Source organism: Schistocerca americana, chromosome 11, assembly GCF_021461395.2.
Source record: "Schistocerca americana isolate TAMUIC-IGC-003095 chromosome 11, iqSchAmer2.1, whole genome shotgun sequence".
Lineage (NCBI taxonomy): Eukaryota > Metazoa > Arthropoda > Insecta > Orthoptera > Acrididae > Schistocerca > Schistocerca americana.
Genome location: NC_060129.1, coordinates 194,349,127 through 194,371,179, shown reverse-complemented (window position 1 = coordinate 194,371,179; position 22,053 = coordinate 194,349,127). Strand labels below are relative to the sequence as shown.

Genomic DNA, 22,053 nt, shown 5'->3' with positions numbered 1-22,053 from the left:
AGGTTGTCAACAAGACACTGTGCAAGATGGTGGTAGGTCCATAATGGTGTGGGCTGTGTTTACATGGAACTAAACTGACCATTTCATTCTTCTTTTCAACAAATTAGAAAAAAAGTTGATTTGTCACATACGTGTTCCACAGACTGGCATGGAGCGCTCATTGAGGATCCAGATTTTTCTAGCCACACATTATGAAAAATTTTCTCTAACACAGAACTTTGAATTCTGACAGAAGCAGTGTTCAAAATGAAACGTTTTTCAGTGACAGTTGGTGGCTTGTCAGACTCTTATTCATTATGCACATTCTGATGCCTTTCATTATTAAACACTACACACTACTTTCTAACAGTGGTACATCACCGACACAGACTTTTATCTGATACCTTGATGTCAGGAAGCTTTTTCCTTACTAGGCAAGTATGTTACACTTCTTACTTTCAGCAGCTCTTTTCACACACAGAAGAACTTTTCACTCATTTACGTAGCAAGTATTACATATCTGACTATGAAGTAATGGCAACAGTCTGAGGTGTGTATGCAATGGATTACTGGAAGTGGTTACATCCAGCTACCTGGAGACCATTTTGAGCCATTTGTGGACTTCATATTCCCACACAACAACAGAATTTTCATGGACGACAGTGCACCATTTCACTGGGCCACGATTGTTTGAAGAACTTTCTGGACAGTTCGAGCAAATGGTCTGGCCACCCAGGTCTATTTTCATGAATCTGTTTGCACATTTATGGAACAATTGGCAGGTCAATTCTTGCACAAAACACTGCACTGACAACACTTCCGCAACTACGGACATCTATAGAGGCAGCATGCCTCATTATTTCCACAAGGGACTTCCGAAGGCTTATTGAGTCAACACAACATCATGCTGCTGCACTATGCCAGACAAAAGGTGATCCATCATGATATTAGGAGGTATCCTATGATTTTTGTCACTTCAGTGTATTTTGAAAATTCTGACACAGTCGTTTGATGATGACACGGTAATTTTGCCGATGGTGCCAAAGCGCTTTTAAGATTAATTGCGGAAATATCTGTCATTGTGAAAAAAAGCTTTTATAATGAACATGAACAAAATTTAAATAAAGATGGTAGAGTGTAGTCAACTTAAATTAGGTGATGCTGAGGGGGAAAATTACATTAGCAAACGAGATGTTGAAAGTAGTCAATGAGTTTTGCTTTTTGGGCAGCAAAGTGTGGACAGCAGAAGTAGAAACGATACAAACTGCACACAGGCAAATCAAAAACAGAATTTCTGAAAAACAGAGAAATCTGCTAACACTGGGTTTAAATTTAAATGTCACATGGTCTTTTCTTAATCTATTTCGAACGCCTTGTGTGGCTGTCAAATGCGGATGACATACTAGAGTTCAGTCAAGAAGCAAATAGTAGCTTTTGAAATCTGGTGCTGCAGAAGATTGCTGTTGGGTGGATGGATGGATGTCTTTTGTCTTTGTCACTGATAAACCCATTACCACATGGATCCAATGCAATGTTACTCACATTTTAATCAAGATGCAATAATAACTTAGTACACATATAACAGTCTCAAAAATAAATACACTTAAATGAATGTACTGTTAATGTTGAAACATATAGCATGCCAGTGTTTGACATGCAACCAAATTAGTTGATTATCTGATTTGTAAATTACATTTTGAAAAACATGAACAGAAAACTGCAATAAAAATTATATGCTGACTTACTGATCACAAATTATGATTTCTCATAAGGTGCTGAAACTATGCATAATTACTGAGAAAGTAAAACTGCATAAAAATTAATACATAGAGAAATTAAATCAGTATGGAATTAAAAAGAAGAGAAATTGTTAGTAAAATAATAAGACATCTGTGAAAGTAGAAGCAGCTGAACTCATTCTGTAGAAACGCTAAAACAAAAGAAGAAAAATATTTTCTTTGATCTAGCTGAAAAAAATGAGAACGGACATCCGGACAGCGTAAAATAGTCTCCAGACTGTCAGATTACTAGCTGAAAATTTGCTAAAAATATGTTAGTACATAGACTGGAAAATTAGTGACTAGTATGAAATGAAGAAAAGACGACCGACGAAAGTACGAATGTGCGACATACCGTCATTAACAATCAACAAATTCTTCAGTACCGGCAGTTTCATTTCCATTGTGAATATACAAATACGTCCTTATCGTTTCATCTGCTTCTCTCCCGCCTCGACTGCATTCGGATTAACGCATGAGGTACATTTTTGTACTGTCGGTCAGCGGCTACTTGATGCAGAACACTACAAAGAAATTTTAAACTCTGAAGTAATTTTATTTATGAATTTACTTGTCAATAAAAGTAAACGACAATGGTTTAGTTACCAATTCATTTCCCTATGCAAGGTAAAGTTGCTTCGATCGATAATACGAAATATGCAGATTGAGTGTAACGAAATCACCTCCATCACAGTAACAACATATTATTTATTGCAAAATTCGTAACTCCGACTTAGAATTTTGAACAAAGGCGGCGTTCCACAACACAAGAAAAAAATCGGGATTTTTTAGATGTCGAAATGCTACGTCTAAAATAGATGCCTCTACGTGAAACTCTATGTGAAAATATCGAACAATTGCTGATCAAAGATGTCTTCCGCAATTTAAAATACTGTGCAACAATAATCAGCGAAACAATAACTATGACTAATGATCAAGGTCATGAGCATGATTCTCCGATATTGGAAGTTAACTTGGCTTTTCTCACAAATTCATAATCGCTGACGAGCGAATATGGCGTCCCTGCTTCGCTTTTTACAGTGCTGGAATTGCCAAAAAATGGTCAAGTGGATATATGGTACCAATCACACCGATAAGAATAATACTGCATAATAACCGTCATTTGTAATTAATTACATTTTTTACACAGGCAAACTTGTCTACAGTTCAATATTAATCGGGGTGTAAGAAAATTTGGCAACGATTAACAATTACTATACTGGAGCCTCTTACAGATAATCTACGAACTAGTCGTACATGTGGCGCCTCTTGCGGAAAATCTATTAACTAAATGAGATTTGTTCGAAATTTCGGATAATACTTGGTAAGGAAATTCACTTTCTTCGACTTAGTCAGGTATTATGAAGTGTAACGTATATGGTTTTTTCCTAGAATTTCTGTTTTCAAGCTGTTGGTTAGATTGAGGCCTGATAGCATAGCTTATATATTTATTTGTACATTCCACTCTGTATTAAGTCATACGTATTTATTTCGTTGTTCTTACAGGTGACTTCACAATGACACTTTATCGAAACACAGATTTCGTCATTGGTTCCGCCATCTTATGTCATTAACATCCCTCGTTGCCAATCATCACGCATTTTGTCCATTTTACACAAAATGTAATTTTCGGCGTTCGATAAGGTAAGGTAGTACATGCATTTATTGTCTACGTTTTAGTACCATATATGTGTACTTATTGTATAAATTTCAAAATCTGCTTATCGGTTTCGAACGTCTGCTAAAATTTTACCAGAAGACTCTTTTAGTTAATTGATTAAAAGTTTATTCTAAATTAAATCAAACGAACGCACATAAAAAGTCTTGAACGAATTTTGAAAATGCAGTTGATGAATAAGCACGCAGACAAACCCTGACGTTTGTCACTTTTATGTTATCCGTCGTTCCTTAGTTACTTCTGTGTAACTGTTATTATTATCTTCTTGGAGATGTTGTCCGTCTACGCAGCTAAAAATAATGCCGTTTGTTTTTGTTTCATATTTTCTTCCTGTTAGGTACGGCACAACTTTTTGGAGCACAAGTTTAAATTTATGTTTCGTTCATTTTACAATTGTATAAGATCTCGATGTTACACGTGTGGGCCTAGAATTGTACCTCGTTTTCGTGAGTACACAAGAACGTACGATATTTTTAAGTTTGCTTATACATTTCACCCAAACACTGCACTTTCGCTCTGTGTGTGTGTGTGTGTGTGTGTGTGTGTGTGTGTCGGTAGCGCATATATGCTGTTTACAGTGTTGTCAAATGTTGCTGTGTGTTTTTCGGTCAGCCTGCTGCATGCGTTGTGATGTCGGTATGGAGTTTGATATTCCTTCGTTTTTATGTAGGTGCGTATGGTGGGCGATGCTCTGGGAAAAGAGTGAATTTAAGTGATGATGATCGCAACAAAAATAAAAAAAAGGCACGCACATTGAGACTCCCTCCATTTAAAGAGCATGCCCCACAATACACGCAACTACATAAGAAACAAAACAAGAGTGCATACAGATATCACAAGCCATACATAAGGCTGATAGAAAAAAACAGAGCAACATTCGCAACACTATGTACAGCACATTGGAAAATCATACACTGAGTGAAGTGCATAAATGTAATGTATTCACAAACAATGGCGTATACAGGACAACAAAGTATAAATCCAGAGTGACACATGTAATAATTAGATCTCAAAAAGTCGTAAGCAGAACACAACAGTAATGCAATCTTACAAAACTTGCGTTCCAAAAATAATTTTGTTACGAAAATATAAGGCAATAACAAAGAAAGTGTAATATACGAACGTAATTATATGGACCAGACCAGATGGCCGCGTATGTCAGCGCGCTGCTTCTGGGCCCCTGGCCAGCCTGAACGTGGTTTTTAGGCGGTTTTCCACATCCCACTAGCAGAATACTAGGCTGGTGCCCAAGTCCCACTTCAGTTACACCCTTTGCAAACATTTAGAAAACTTTTGTACGCTTGAACATGGATTGACACTAGACACAAACAGGTGGAATACGCAATTTCTGTCCCAGGGGGTGCGGTTGGGGAGGGGGTTGTCAGGAAGCGCATCCAGCCACCCTCTACGATTAACATTGCCATATCCACTGACCTCATGAAGATGTGGGATAAAGTCCAGGAAAAAGGTATATACCTACAACAATTTGCATCTGTATCCATACTCTGCAAACCACCATGAAATGCACAGCAGAGGGCAAATCCCATTGTACCTGTTATTAGGTTTTCTTCCTGTTCAATTCACGTATGGGGCATACTAAGAAGATTGTTTGAATGCTTGCCTCTGTGCCTGCTGTAATTATTTGTTCTGTTCAAGACACCTCATTGTGTTTGAACTCAGAATATATTCTCCAATTCTACAACAAATTGATGTCAAGGACATTGAATGGTAGTTTTGCAGATCATTTCTACTACCCTTCTTGTAGACAGGTGTGACCTGTGCCGTTTTCCAAGAACTGGGCACAGTTTTTTGTTCGAAGGGCAGATTATAGTTAGAAGAAGGCTAATTCAGTATCGAATTTGACAGGGATTCCATCGGGCCCTGGGGCTTTGTTCAGTGTTAACGATTTCAGCTGTTTCTCAACACCATTGACACTAACTCATCAGTGGTACGAGGGATTAAATTGGGGCCATTCTACTGACTTTTCCTTCGTAAAGGAACATTTGATAACGAAGTTAAGCATTTCAGCTTTCTTTTGCTACCCTTAGTTTCAGTTCCTGTTTCATTCGCTAGGGACTGGACACTAAGTTAGGTGCTACTAGTAGCCTTTACATACGACCTGAATTTCTCTGGTTTTGTGAAAGGTCGTTTGACAGTATTCTGCTACAGTAGTCATTGAAAGCTTCATGCATTGCTCTCTTGACAGCCAAAAGCGTTGCATTCAGCACTCCTCTATCTACAGCACTATGCTTTGTTTTACATCTATAATACAGTAATCTCTGTTTCTTTATAAGTTGGTTTACAGTGACTGTATACCATGGAGGGTCTGTCCCATCATGATCTGTTCTACTTGATGAATATATATCCAATGCATGGTGAATTATTCTTTTAAACTTGAGCCAAGGTTCCTCTACATGCTCCTTCCCTCTACTGAAGGTTTTAAGTTCGTCATTGAGATGTGGCACTGCTACTTTTGTACCTAGTTTACTGAACATATATATCTTTGTGCTTGTTTTAGTTGTTCTTTGTACTTTCGTAATCATTGTTGCCACAACAGCATCATGATCACTGATGCGAGTTTCGATGCGGACATCCTCAAAGAGGTGTGGTCTGTTTGTTGCCATTCAATCCAATATACTGGGTGATCAAAAAGTCAGTATAAATTTGAAAACTGAATAAATCACGGAATAATGTAGATAGAGAGGTACAAATTGACACACATGCTTGGAATGACATAGGATTTTATTAGAACCAAAAAAATACAAACGTTCAAAAAATGTCCGACAGATGGCGCTTCACCTGATCAGAATAGCAATAATTAGCATAACAAAGTAAGACAAAGCAAAGATGATGTTCTTTACAGGAAATGCTCAATATGTCCACCATCATTCCTCAACAATAGCTGTAGCCGAGGAATAACGTTGTGAACAGCACTGTAAAGCATGTCCGGAGTTATGATGAGGCATTAGCGTCGGATGTTGTCTTCCAGCATGCCTAGAGATGTCGGTCGACCACGATACACTTGCGACTTCAGGTAACCCCAAAGCCAATAATCGCACGGACTGAGGTCTAGGGACCTGGGAGGCCAAGCATGACGAAAGTGGAGGCTGAGGACATGATCATCACCAAACAGCGCGCGAAAGACATCTTTCACGCGTCTAGCAATATGGGGTGGAGTGCCATCCTGCATAAACATCGTACGTTCCAGCAGGTGTTTATCAGCCAGGCTGGGGATGATGCGATTCTGTAACATATCGGCGTACCTCTCACCCGTCACGGTAGCAGTTTTGCTGTCCAGGGCTATCTGTCGGACATTTTGTGAACTTTGTTTTTTTTTTTTTTTTTTTTTTTTGTTCTAATAAAACCCCATGTCATTCCAGGCATGTGTGTCAATTTTCACCTCTCTATCTACGTTATTCCGTGGTTAATTAAGTTTTCAAATTTATACTGACTTTTGGATCAGCCTGTATTTCCATCACGAGTGGGTTTCTGAACTATCCGATGTCGGTAGTTTTCAGAGAAGGCATTTAATAATCTGATATAACAGTGACGATCTTAGAAGGGGTAAATAAGCTGAAGATGTGAACTGAAGTTTGCCATATGGAGGGCATTGGACTATCGTAATCCATGCAGGGCTGTTAGCTATAAGGCCGCAGTGGAGCAATAGCTAGCATAGCTGCCTAGTAAGCAAGGACACACTGGTTCAAACTCCAGCAGCACCACAAATTCTAATTGAATTCTTCAGCTTCCCTCATTATCGCATTTAGTAATATTTCACATGATGTCAATGATGTATTACAAGCCACTGAGGATGCCCTGTAAATAAAAGCAAGTGAAACGCTTATGATATAAGAACAGTCTTTTATTTAGCTCCGTAGGCGGACCACAGCTGCAAAATGATGATAATAACAAAAACACCACACGAGGACTATAGCCTATCTGCTTGAAGGCGAATGAGAGATCACTGATGTTAGTAAAGAGAAGATACAGGAAGAGAAGAAGCTTGGCGTTAGTATTTGCAGCGGTGTTAAAGAGAGGCAGCGGCCAGAATGAGACGTCGACAAGGTGTCGACGGCGAGAGCCAGGCTGCAGTCGACTTACGGCAGTTCTGTTCGTCCGAGAAATCATCGTTGCCGCAGTCGTACCGCCGGTCGCACCTCTGCGCCTGCGAGATGCAGCGGCCGCTGATCCTGCAGCGGAATTCGCCCTCCGTGCATTGCCTGGGTGCTGTAGGGCCAACACAAACACTCAGCTCACCCCGTCCCTTTCACACGTGCCGCAAACATTTTGGCTACCTGGCGCGGAAAAATACTTCCAAGTTCCATGCTAGGCGGTGTTGGCAAACAGTGAGTGGCGGTAGCGACACCTGACTATGAAGTTCCGTCAATCCACCACTCTATATTAAACTTCCTGGCAGATTAAAACTGTGTGCCGGACCGAGACTCGAACTCGGGACCTTTGCCTTTCGCGGGCAAGTGCTCTACCAACTGAGCTACCCAAGCCACGACTCACGCCCCGTCCTCACAGCTTTATTTCCGCTGAAGAGTGAAAATCTCATTCTGGAAACATTCCCCAGGCTGTGGCTAAGCCATGTCTCCGCAATATCCTTTCTCCCAGGAGTGCTAGTTCTGCGACGTTCGCAGGAGAGCTTCTGTGAAGTTTGGAAGGTAGGAGACGAGGTACTGGGGGAATTAAAGCTGTGAGGACGGAGCGTGAGTCGTGCTTCGGTAGCACAGTTGGTAGAGCACTTGCCCGCGAAAGGCAAAGGTCCCGAGTTCGAGTCTCGGTCGGGCACACAGTTTTAATCTGCCAGGAAGTTTCATATCAGCGCACACTCCGCGCTGTAGAGTGAAAATCTCATTCCCACCACTCAATATTGTTTGCCAGACTCTGTGCCACCACATTACCAGTCTCAAACATTTCCTAAAATTCGCTCCTCCCTGGATGCCACAATTCAGGACCGCTCTAATGTGGCAATCTTAACCTCTACTTCCGTGTTTTTACTTAAATTGGATGTTTTAAGCTTAACACTTCTGACAAAAAATTTCATTTCATGTATTAGTGTTATGTACGAAGTCTGTTCAAAAAATTCCTGAACTTTATCTACACAATTTTTCTGCTCTTACCTTTTACCTATTGTGTGTCACCTCCTTCGAAATACATCAACATCTACATCTACATGGATACACTGCAGATCACATTTAAGTGCCTGGTAGAGGGTTCGTCGAACCACCTTCACAATTCTCTATTATTCCAATCTCCTGTAGCGCGGAAAGAATGAACACGTGTATCTTTCCGTACGAGCTTTGATTTCCCTTACTTTATCGTGCTGATCGTTTCTCCGTATATAGGTCGGTGTTAACAAAATATTTTCGCATTCGGAGGAGGAAGTTGGTGACTGGAATTTCGTGAGAAGATTGCGTCGCAACGAAAATCGCCTTTCTTCTAATGATTTCCAGCCCAAATCCTGTATCATTTCTGTGACACTCTCTCCCATATATCGCGATAATACAAAACGTGATGCCTTTCTTTGAACTTTTTCGATGTACTCCGTCAGTCCTATCTGGTAAGGATCCCACACCGCGCAGCAGTATTCTAAAAGAGGACGGACAAGCGTAGTATAGGCAGTCTCCTTAGTAGGTCTGTTACATTTTCTAAGTGTCCTGCCATAAAACGCAGTCTTTGGTTAGCCTTCCCCTACAACATTTTCTATGTGTTCCTTCCAGTTTAAGTTATTCGTAATTGTAACACCTAGGTATTTAGTTGAATTTACGGCTTTTAGGTTAGACTGACTTATCGTGTAACCGAAGATTAACGAATTCCTTTTAGCACTCATGTGGGTGAACTCACACTTTTCGTTATTTAGGGTCAACTGCCACTTGAGCCATTTGAACCATTCCTCCCCCTTCTCCTCTACCTTAGGCTTCCAGCAACAAAATGGTTCAATGGTTCAAATGGCTCTGAGCACTATGGGACTTAACTTCTGAGGTCATCCGTCCCGTAGAAATACTTAAACCTAACTAACATAAGGACATCACACACATCCATGCCCGAAGCAGGATTCGAAGCTGCGGCCATAGCGGTCGCGCGGTTCCAGACTGTAGCACCTAGAATCGCTCGGGCACCCCGGCCGACTTCCACCAACATTTGGTGTGTCTGTGTAAAGGTTTTCTTGAGTTTCACGCAAAATTTAATGCAGAAACATTGTTCATCTAACTCTGACACCTCGAAACTCTCAACTGTGCGACACAACATTCTACTCCATACAGCACTGAACAGTAACTAACAGACATACAATAGCGTTTACACATTAAATACAGGCGTGTGCAGGGATGCCAACCGCATATCACTCCAACAACCGTTGGCGCGAAATTACGAACGTCCCGGAATTTTTGAACAGACCTCGTAGTTAGAACAGCTATTCAGTATTATTCGCGTGAAAGCCCATATTTTCCTCAAATTTTAGAGCAAAATTTCCCACTGAACTATATATTTTGCGAATAAAAACCCGTCGACTATCTGTCTTTCGTTTCCTTAACACAGTCAACAGATTTATTCATAAAACATAGCTTTCACTGTATATGTGTGCCATGCGCTGTTGTGTGGTCCTTAAAATCTGTCACTGAACGGAATCTCGCGCAGTGTGGAGCATTAAGTACTACGTAAACTGCCCTATACAGATTCTACTGCATAACTTCCTAAATCCGTTCATCCTTAGAAGCCACTAAACCATATATTGAAGTGCATGGCAGTCGAACTGTATTTCCACTTGCTGCAGTGGACCGTCAATCGGAAAAAAAGAAAAAAAATCCTTCTAGTACTAAACATGAGTGTCAGCTGCTTCTCAGTGATGAGTGTAAGCTTCTGGGTTCTTCATTCTTCTTTTAAGCAAATTAGAAAAAAAGTTGATTTGTCACACAGGTGTTCCGCAGGCTGGCATGGAGTGCTCATTGAGGATCCAGATTTTTCTAGCCACACATTATGAAAAATTTTCTCTAACACAGACCTTTGAATTCTGACAGAAGCAGTGTTCAAAATGAAACGTTTTTCAGTGACAGTTGGTGGCTTGTCAGACTCTTCTTCATTATGCACATTCTGATGCCCTTCGTTAAACACTACACACTACTTTCTAACAGTGGTACATCACCGCCGCAGACTTTTATCTGATATCTTGATGTCAGGAAACTTTTTCCTTACTAGGAAAGTATGTTACACTTCTTACTTTCAGCAGATCTTTTCACACACAGAAGCACTTTTCACACATTTAAGCAGTCAAGTATCACATATTTGACTGTGAACTAATTGCAAAAGTCTGAGATATGTATGCAATGGATTTTTGCAATCTATAGGACTGAACTGAATCTTCATTACAAAATTACCACAGCAAAACAAAAGATTGCCTTGCTTTTATGTTGGTTTCGATATGAGAATGTTTTTACACCAGTCTTTGACCCATATGACGTGCAAGATGCCTTAAAGTTCCCAAAAGACGGGCCCAATAAACTTGCAATATAGCTTACAGTTCCTTGTTGGCTGGTACATTTGACTTGCAGCATAGCCCACAGGGTCCCGTTGGCTGTCCTACTTAATTTGCAACGTATCTTACAGTTCCCTGTTGACTGCTCCATTTCACTTGCAACGTGCCTCAGAGTGCTCTATTGTCTACTCGACTTGCAACAGTCTTTACAGTGTCCCATTAGACGTGAACCGTTCTTCACAGTGCCCTGTTGACAACACTTTTACACTTAACACTTCCTAAAGTGCCAACTTGACTGCCCTATTTGACATACAGCACTATTTATGTTTGCCTGTTCACTAAATCTTGCAACATGCGATATAGGGTCTTGTTGACTGCCCCATTTGACTGGCAGCACACCTTGCAATATCTTGTTTACTGCCCCATTTGACTTGCAATGCACCTTGCAATGTCTTCTTGACTGCTCCTTTTGATACGTATCAAGTGATATAGCTTCTGCAGTTCTTAGAACTGCTTCAATTTCAGCAAGAAGCTTCTGAAGTTCATTCTGTTGGCTGCTGTAGTTCTCTTGATCTCCTTGATCTTACGCCAACTTTCCAAGAGTACTCATGACATGATGAATACAAAGTGTTACGCTGCCGTGCTTCATGTTAGTGCACACAACAGTATGGCAGAACATTTTCGTAAACACATCACGCGTGAGGCATCAGGATACCGAGTCTGAAAATTAATCAGCAACATACGTGCAAACATGCATCCATGCTATCATATTTACATGGTAGTTGACATACATGGCAGAAAAAAAAATGCTGAACTGCAGAGTAAATAATTCAAGTGCAAGTATGAAATGAGAGAACTGTTAGTGATACAAACACATAACATTCTGCGATTTTGAAGTTACTGTAGAGCTCTGTACACTGCTTTTTGCTGAAACCATTTCCTGATAAGAGAGTTTTCTTCATAAATCGTTAAGCGAGGCCATTTTGTAAGAATATAATATACACCAAAGCAGACCTATACATACTGAAACAATTTAAGGAGGCATATGACATATAAATAAAGTGTCAGTCCTCGATATTTCAAAAAAGTTGCGTTGCATTGAGGTGATACATAGCACTGGGTAGGTACACACCTCTTCATGTGTTCTTGGAGTTTTGTACATGTTGTGTCCTGTTTCTCTGTGTGATAAATGTTTATCATAGCCTAAATACAGACGGCTGTTAATGAAATATTGCCAACTGGTGCACTATTTCAACACGAGTCATAATACAGTGGAAGAGTTTGACACAGTTGGCAATACACTGCAGTGTAGTACTTAAATCTAGAACACTGCTAACATTAAGATACAGTAGATTCAGCATCTGTGGTGAGCTGAAACTGATGGTTGCCTCAGGAGTCAAACCTAGGTACACGCACTGTGCTGTTTCCAACGTAGCTCTCTGGGCAGACCTCACAGGCAAACAGAACACAATCCTTGCCAGGAATAAGTGTGGAGTTACAAATGAGTTGTAGATAATTATTCACAATCTTGGTTATCTGAGTTGGCCCTTGAGGGCGGCCATGGAGACCTTAACAGAAAAAATCGCAGACACTAAATGAGCATGCCTGGGTTCAAGTCATGTTCCAAAATTGTCGTTGATGTTTAGTTCAACAACTACTAGAATACAGAGCAATTCAGTTCATCTTGCGTTATAAACATAGCCAATATCTATAGTAAAAGAATGATGTGCAGGATTGGTATGAGAAGATCAGAGAGTCGATATTACAAAATTGTGATTGCAGTAAAACTGTATGGTACAGAAACACACTTGGCGCATGAAACAGCAGGATTATACTTCAAGTCTCTTTCTTGTGATGTGTACATGCTGTGAACATAATTAGAATCTGCTCATTGAGTGTTTAATTTAAACTGTTTGCATGTATCGTGCAATATGCTTACTGCGATTTTTCTTAAAACAATATTTTAGCTGCAAATCAATCCACAGCTTAAATACTTTTTTTTAATGCCAATAATCTCCCGCACTGTATCTCAAACCTATGAACTGTTATTTTGTACTTTTCGCTATTGCACAGTGTGGGCTGTGAAAACCTTTTCAAATGTCTGCAATACAACATGATGTAAAATGGATCATATTTGGGTGACAGTGAAAGAAAAGGTTGGTCATATACTATGTGATCAAAAGTATCCAGGCACCCAGGTACACTATGTGATCAAAAGTATCCGGACACCTGGCAATGAAAATGACAAACAAGTTCGTGGCACCCTCCATCGGTAATGTTGGAATTCAATATGGTGTTGGCCCACCCTTAGCCTTGATGACAGCTTCCACTCTCGCAGGCATATGTTCAGTCAGGTGCTGGAAGGTTTCTTAGGGAATGGCAGCCCATTGTTCACGGAGTGCTGCACTGAGGAGAGGTGTCGATGTCGGTCGGTGAGGCCTGGCAAGAAGTCGCCGTTCCAAAACATCCCAAAGGTGTTCTACAGGATTCAGGTCAGGACCCTGTGCAGGCTAGTCCGTTACAGAGATGTAATCGTCGTGTAACCACTCCGCTGCAGGCCGTGCATTATGAATAGCTGCTCGGTCAGGTTGAAAGATTCAGTAGCCATCTCTAATTTGCTCTTCAACAGTGGGAAGCAAGAAGGCGCTTAAAACATGAATGTAGGCCTGTGCTGTGATAGTGCCACGCAAAACAAGTGGTGCAAGCCCCCTCTCTGAAAAACACGACCACATCATAACATCACGCCTCCGAATTTTACTGTTGGCACAAACATGCTGCCATCGGATCGCCACATTGTGTACCGTGATTCGTCACTTCACACAACGTTTTTCCACTGTTCAATCGTCCAATGTTTACACTCCTTACACCAAACGAGGCGTCGATTGGCATTTACCGGCGAGATGTGTGGCTTATGAGCAGCCGCTCGACCGTGAAATCCAAGTGTTCCCACCTCCCGCCTAACTGTCATAGTACTTGCAGTGGATCCTGATGCAGTTTGGAATTCCTGTGTGATGGTCTGGATAGATGGCTCCCTATTACACATTACGACCCTTTTCAACTGTCGGCAGTCTCTGTCAGTCGACAGACGAGGTCGGCCTGTACAATTTTGTGCTGTTCGTGTCCCTTCACGTTTCCACTTCACTATCAGATCGGAATCAGTGGACGTAGGGATGTTTAGGAGTGTGGAAATCTCGCGTACAGACGTACGACACAAGTGACACCCAATCACCTGACCACGTTCGCAGTCCGCGAGTTCTGCGGAGCGCCCTATTCTGCTCTCTCACGATGTCTAATGACTACTGAAGTCGCTCATATGGAGTATCTGCCAGTAGGTGGCAGTGCAATGCACCTAATATGAAAAACGTATGTTTTGGGGTGGGGGGTGTCCGGTTACTTTTGATCACATAGTGTATGTGGCTTAAGATGATCTGCTCGATCATTGTTCCCCATTGGATTGCTGGTACCACTTTGGAACTTATGAGTGATTTTTTCCGATAATTTCATGCCATTTTTTAGAACTGCCTTCCGCAGTGTTCGACAGTCTATGTCTGTCAGCACATGAGGGGTGGTTTGGGTTTAACCGTGGTTGTTCCTTTGCGCTTGCACTACACAATCACATAGTCAGCTGCCGACTTGGGCTGGCTCTTCAGTGTATATTACTATTTTAACGATGTTAGATCTTGTATCATCTCACACATCTGACTGTGGCTAAGTAGCCAGTATTACACAGTAATGAAAGACCAGAAACCTGAAAGGGTATTGTAATCCAAGTAATAGCAGCCAGCAGAGGATTGTAGTTGAAAATATTTCTTAGGAGGAGGACAAGGAGCAGTAGAACAGTGAGAGGGCCGAGGCTGCGGAACTTACGGCAGTTCTCCTCGTCCGAGCCGTCCCTGGGGCAGTCCCGCTTGCCGTCGCACACCAGCCTCTGGTCGATGCACTCTCCCATGTTGCACTGCCACTGCGTGCGCGGGTCGCAGGCTGAAAAAACGACAGACATGAGGATGCCGCCACAACAGCGCGCAGAAACGTTTCCAATCTCAGCAGCAGCGTTGCCAGCTTTACCACACTAAACAGTACACATGCGATATGCTAACGACTCTTTAACGATCGTACCTGACCTAATGCACCCCCCTCCCCCTCTATAAAATGATAAACTGAGGTCTGTTACCCAGGGATGGGCAACGGCCTTGCCGCAGTGGATACACCGGCTCCCGTCACATCACCGAAGTTAAGCGCTGTCGGGCGTGGCCGGCACTTGGATGGGTGACCGTCCAGGCTGCCATGCGCTGTTGCCATTTTTCGGGCTGCACTCAGCCTCGTGACGCCAGTTGAGGAGCTACTCGACCGAATAGTAGCGGCTTCGGTCAAAGAAAACCATCATAACGACCGGGAGAGCGGTGTGCTGACCACACGCCCCTCCTATCCGCATCTTCAATGCGGATGACACGGCGGTCGGATGGTCCCGGTGGGCCACTTGTGGCCTGAAGACGGAGTGCTGTGCTTTTGTTACCCAGGGATCGGTCTGCAGTATAGACCACGTTATTAATCCACAGAGGTACATTTTTTTTTTTTTTTTTTTTTTTTTTTTTTTTTTTTTTTTTTTTTTTTTTTTTTTTGAGGGGGAGGAGATCATGGAACTCACAGTTTCTCTTCTAAAATCCTGATAATTTCAATAAAATGTGAAAACGTATGGGGCTCCTGACGATGCATTAACTATTTCATTCTGGAAACATCCCTTAGGCTGAATGACATTTTCACTCTGCAGCAGTGTGTGCTCTGATATGAAACTTCCTGGCAGATTAAAACTGTGTGCCGGACCGAGACTCGAACTCGGGACCTTTGCCTTTCGTGGGCAAGTGCTCTACCAACTGAGCTACCCAAGCACGACTCACGCCCCTGCCAGAGTGAAAATCTCATTCTGGAAACATCCCCCAGGCTGTGGCTAGAGATGTCTGTGCAATATCCTTTCTTTCAGGAGTGCTAGTTCTGCAAGGTTCGCAGGAGAGCTTCTGCAAAGTTTGGAAGGTAGGAGACGAGGTACTGGCAGAAGTAAAGCTGTGAGTACCGGGCGTGAGTCGTGCTTCGGTAGCTCAGATGGTAGAGCACTTGCCCGCGAAAGGCAATGGTCCCGATTTCGATTCTCGGTCCGGCACACAGTTTTAATCTGCCAGGAAGTTTCATATCAGCACACACTCCGCTGCAGAGTGAAAATCTCATTATTTGGAAAAGATTTCCCAGTAGTATTTTTTAGTTTAATGGGTGCCAGATGATAAGTGAAAGTACTTAAAGCGTGCCTGTGAGAATTAAAATAATGGCTTCATTCCAAGCTACGTTACATCTTACAGTCTGCTTTTAATATAAAGTTGCATGTGAGTGGGACAGTCGCTGAGTGGGTGTTAGGCCATAAATCAAAAGATCTTGGATTCCAGATCTGGGGTTCAGAGGCCAGATTCCAAGGTCTGGGGATCACAGTCGAGGTATCGTGGTCCGAGATACCCAGTCGAGGTTCCGACATCTGAGGTACACAGTCGAATTGTTAAGGTCTTGACCCAATGACCATGTTATAAAGTCTGTGGATCAAGGCTCTCGGAGCCAGGTTCATAGATCGAGGTCTTTGGGTCAGGATCCATTGATCAAGATTTGGTCTTCACAGTCGAGGGCTCCAGGTTTAGGTACAAACTAGGTGTTATGTGTAACAGGATCTTTGTTGCAATGTTCTGGATAAACTTGTATGGGTCAAGATCTGTGGATCAAGTCTGGGCTTCACAATTGACAGTTCAAAATCTAGTTCCAAGTTTCATATAATATAGTATGTGCTACAAAGTCCTGGTTTTCAGTGTCAGCGATCTCAAGGTACAAGTTTTCAAGGTCCTGGTTATCAAGGTCCCAGTTATCAAAGTCTCTGTTTTCAAGGTCCATGTTTGCAAGGTCTGAGGCTACAGTCTGAGTTTTCATGGTCCAGGATGTCTTGGGTTTAGGTTCTTGGGTTTTGGTCTACCGTTCAAGATCTAAAATGTAATCCAGCATGAGTTCCAAGATTTTTACTGGCGCTGAGGCTGTAAATGGGTTTGCACCCCATTACAGTTTTATTTATTTTTCCTTTTTTACTTAAGATTGTCCTCTCTCTCTCTCTCTCTCTCTCCATCTTATAGAAGGATACAAACTGAAATGGAACTTTTGAGTATCTTTAGTAGATCTCCAAAAAATTTAACCATGACATTTTGCTTCCAGTGGCATAACTTGAATATTTAAATGGTAGGAATGTGGCTGTAGTACTATCACACGTCTGCTGAGAACTTCACTATATAATTCATGTTGTTTCTTGACTCCCCATGGTTCTGACGTTTTGTTAATGTGCTGCTGTTCTACTGCTTCAGATACTCATAAAAAATTTTGTTAGTGGTTGCTACAATAACTATGAACACACAATATTACAATGTTACACAAATAGTGCACCAAAATACCCAGGAACTATACCATAACAGCTTCCAGTTGTGTGTTCGAAATCCACATGTAATTTGCTAAATATGAAACCCTTCAAAAAATATGGCCAACCAACTTTCCCTTGACAGATATAAAAGATTACAAAAGCAGGTGTAAATGAGGCATACAGTGCTCACATTTATGTGGTGAAGATAGGATACAGGCTGGGCCAAAAGGTGCATTTCAGATTTATTGACAGATTTTGGGGAAAGTGTGCACAGAGTCTGCAAGGGGGATGCAGTCACGTGCAAAACTCCCATGCCACTGGTTCTTTAATACTGTTCCAGTGTTTCGGATCTTTAGTAGGCAGGCCTAAAGGAAGCAGTCCAAGAATTCAGACACTTTTTCATAGATTTGTAACTGGCTGGTTCGGTGACTATGAGGTATTTACGTTAATGATCAGAAATTTTAGAATTAAAGTCCAACCGAAATCCCATCCAGTTATTTCTCAAATAAGTACAACGCACTTTCACCAAAAGTAACGTGAGCATTTCTACCTCATATCATAGGGTATGGCATTTTGGCGTTTCACATGGCACACCATGTGAATTCACCCAACAAAAAATGCTAGTTTGTAAAACAATACCATTTACATCACAATCGACAATATCTCACTATACACAGTGACCCAGGCACTACCACTCATGCACTATAGAAGCATTATGTAGCCTTAGAAGTAGAATGCATGCATTTGAACTATTTGCATGACAACCTTTCTAGTATGGCTATTTATTACCTGTCCCATGTTCTATGTTCGTTTATTAAAACTAACATTAAAATATGAAATGTTGAGACATAAAGACACATCACAAAGACAATTATCTGTGGAATCGATCATTCAATTCGTTATGTGGACATAAAATATGAATATTCCATACAGTGTATTTGCTTCCAAGAACCAATAAACATAAAAATTTAAGAAAAGCAAATAATTTTTCGATTTGAAGCTCTCAACTAAACGTATGCTGGAACCAAAATAAGCCTATTTACCAGAAATGCTATTCATTGTTAAAATTTCATATTGGTTCTTTAATATAAATAATATACTTTACCACATTAACCTTGACAGAACATGTCATTAAAAGTTAATATAATTAATATAAAACGATTCTATTAATAACATGTTTATAGAAATATCACTGGGATCAATCCACAATTAAAATATAATCATCAAAACGCATAGAATTTGTTTAGAAAAACGAAATTCTTGCACTTTTCTTTAGGCTGTGCTATCTCTACACATTACGTCTAAGAAGCTTCTCAGTTGGTGCTCCTCTGAATGCAGGACTAAAAGTGAGTGTGAAAGCAGAAACTGCACAAATAAAGTAGAATAATACAGCTTTTATCAGAGCATATATAAATAACAACAAGAGAAGAAAAGAAGCAAAAGTAGTTTGCGGGCTAACATACAGGGTGAGAAAAGTGTCAAAGGAATAGTTCTTTTACAAGGAATATTGACTTGATAATATGATTAAAACAGAAAAACTTCTGAGATTGAAAGAGGTTGGTAATCAAATCAGTAACAGGATAACTTACTGACGAAAATGTGTAGGAGGCAAATAACAACACGTGAAGTGTCAGATACTGCGCCCACAAATGGAAGGATGTGAGTGATGAAGCAGTTTGGTGCGATTTATACAAGCGATAGCTTTTGTGGACGTGTTGATAAGAGTGGTGGCTTAGTGAGGGTGGCGGAAATAGTTGATACCAGCGATAGTACAGTATGGTAATACAGAAGCAGTCTCGAGTCACACACTCAGGTTGCAGCCAAGGTAGGTGCCACATTTATGAGACCAACGGCTAAGGGCTACCGTACTGTTTTGGTAGTGACAGGAAAGGTGAGGGAATGAGCTGGTCAGTCAAGCACCTTGTCAAAATGCCCTGACTTGACAACGAAACTTTCACACTACTTCTGGCTATGTCAATATGCTCGTGTGCCTATTTGGAAAATTGTTCTGCTGTGGGTGTAAAACGTATCGTGGTACTGTATTAGCAATAAAAATTTGTCCATTTGGCCAAGCTCAGGGCATCAGAACACATGAAAATGTCCTTACAAGTGGGGTCATTAACTGAACAACCTCCAAGACAGCCAACAACAAAGCATGCTGCTGTCCTGGGGAGCTCCATTTAGCATGAGGACCTAGTGAAGCAAGTCTATAGTGGCTCAGTGAGAGGACTATGAGTTAGTTAATCATAGGAATATTATCAGCACTTCTAAGAGCGACTCAGTGGTGGAATTTGGGGTGCTAGAGTAGTCCCTGTAGGGTGATATCGTTATCTTCATCACTGCAGTAAGGCCTCACCTACAGTCTTGAGAGCACCAGTGTGAAGATTATGGAGCAGTACGGTGGACAGGTGTGCTGCTGACTATTCTCAGTGAAGCTCTGTCTAATATATTTAGTCAGTAGGATACAGCGTGCAGATTTGTCTGGACTTTTGGAAAGGTGTGTCATTGCTGACACCATTATAGCAGAAAGGAAGTGATGTCATGTAACGAGAATGAGAAGGCACTACAGCAATGCTGCGAATAAATGTGATGCGGTTTTTTCTCCCACGCTTGAGCAGCATTTGTCATAGATACTGGATAGTGGTAGAAGTGTCATCATGGGGCCTAAAACTTCATTGGTGATTTGAGAAATGTGAAACTTGTGTGGATTAAGATATTGCATGATCAGATACTGTAGTTTGTACTGGAGACCTAGTTGTGACAGGTTGGGATGGTTGTTGAGGTTTTGCCCCATCATGTCGCTACTGTCTTCGGAACTACAGTGTGAGAGGGACAGACTGTTGGGAATGTTGGGATGCATACCAAGCTGAGGGGTCTGCTGCTACTGCAACTTCTACTGGAGACGCAGTGGGTTGTGATGGGTGGGTCACTAATATATTTGCCCCACCACATCACTGCTGTCATTGTAGCGATATGTGGGAAGGAAGGCCTGGTGGGAAGTTTGGGATGGATGTCCAGATGTTGGGTCTGCTGCCAATATAGCTTCCACTGGAGACCTGACAGTTCAGGTTGGCTGGGTCGTGGGGTTTGCCCATTGGATCAGTACTGTCACTGGAGCCATTATGTTGGAGGTATGATGTGCTCGAAGCACTAGGACAATGTGTGCTGGGCTGGCAGATCTGCTGCTACTGTCGCGTATGCTGTCTGCTTACAGCAATCTGACTCATCGCTGTCATCGTGTGGGCAATCATGTTGCTACTGTCTTTGGAACTACAGTGTGAGAGGGACAGACTGTTGGGAATGTTGGGATGCATGCCAAGCTGAGGGGTCTGCTGCTACTGCAACTTCTACTGGAGACCCGGTGGGTTGTGCTGGGTGGGTCACTAATATATTTGCCCCACCACATCACTGCTGTCACTGTAGCGATATGTGAGAAGGAAGGTCTGGCGGGAAGTATGGGATGGATGTCCAGATGGATGTCCAGACGATGGGTCTGCAGCCAACATAGCTTCCACTGGGGACCTGACGGATCAGGTTGGCTGGGTCGTGGGGTTTGCCCATCGGGTCACTACTGTGACTGGGGTCATAATTTTGGAGGGATGACCTTCTGGGAGTGCTGGGATGAAATGTGCTGGGGAGTCTGCTACTACAGTGACATGTGCTGTCTGCTTACGGCAATCCGACTCGTCGCTGTCGTCGTGTGGGCAATCGGTGACCCCGTTGCAGAGGAAGCGGATGTCGATGCAGGTCCGGTCCGTGCACATGAACTGCGTCTTGTCAGGGCACAGGTGCTTCTTAGGCGCCGCGTGCAGGTCTGCAAGTTAGTAGGTTAGTAGGGAGACACAGTTAGTAAGGGGAGAGGCAGTTAGTAGGGACAAACCAACACATCGGGGCTTCCCTGCATGCAAACGCACCAGGCAATTCGCGTAGTCTTTAGCACTGCTGGTAACTTACACAACTTGAATTTACCACTATGATTTATCATTATTATGACTGTTCCTTTCTAAAAAAAAGATTTGATTCATTGTGGCAATATGTTTTAAAAAATGGCGAAACCTGAAGGCATTGCTGGCAGCCTTGTGTCCACTGCCTTAAGCATTCTGTAGTCAGTCAACATTACTGAACAGCAACACTGAACAACATTATAATGTATCCCCTAGACTGCTCAATAAAAATCTGCAAAACTATTTTGCAATACTGAGCCCAGTTGGAAATGCTGGACGGTCGAAACATTACTGCTATGGTACTTACTTCACTTTTATTGCAAGCAGAACAAAAGAAGAAGATCAATGAGAAATTGAATAAAGGGCAACAAAAATGGATTTCGTTCATAAAGAATTAATTTCCTTGTAAACAGATATTCACCCATAGCCGTAGGATTTCGTGCTCTGCATTTAAAGAGCAACAGTTCACAAGATTTGTTCTTAATAAGTTTGTGTTCATCTTCTGTTCACCTAATGTCACTTCCTGCAATGCTGGCAAGTATTTGTACATTTTAATGCACGCTAACACCATCTTCCTTCTTGTTCTGAACTAATTTTAGCAGGTAAACAAAATAGTGAACACAAAGAACCCCAGAGGCACGAGGACTGGCCAGGATACTGTGCATATTGCACACAGAGGGCACAACACTTTTTTACGAAACAGAACACATTTCAAAAGTTTTTCCTACAGCTCAGTAATATAGCACAAACTCCCAGTGCAACGT

The 22,053-nt window shown here is 41.8% G+C and overlaps 1 protein-coding gene across 1 annotated transcript in view; it reads right to left on the bottom strand.

Moving 5' to 3' along the window:
* LOC124553582 (basement membrane-specific heparan sulfate proteoglycan core protein) overlaps window positions 1-22,053 on the bottom strand; it is a 799,417-nt gene that overhangs the window by 433,286 nt on the left and 344,078 nt on the right. Inside the window, exons 8-9 of the mRNA XM_047127431.1 lie at window positions 14,780-14,893; window positions 7,537-7,662 (exon numbers count right to left, since the gene is read on the bottom strand). Coding sequence (XP_046983387.1) covers window positions 7,537-7,662; window positions 14,780-14,893 — 240 coding nt within the window. The remainder of the gene's footprint in view (window positions 1-7,536; window positions 7,663-14,779; window positions 14,894-22,053) is intronic.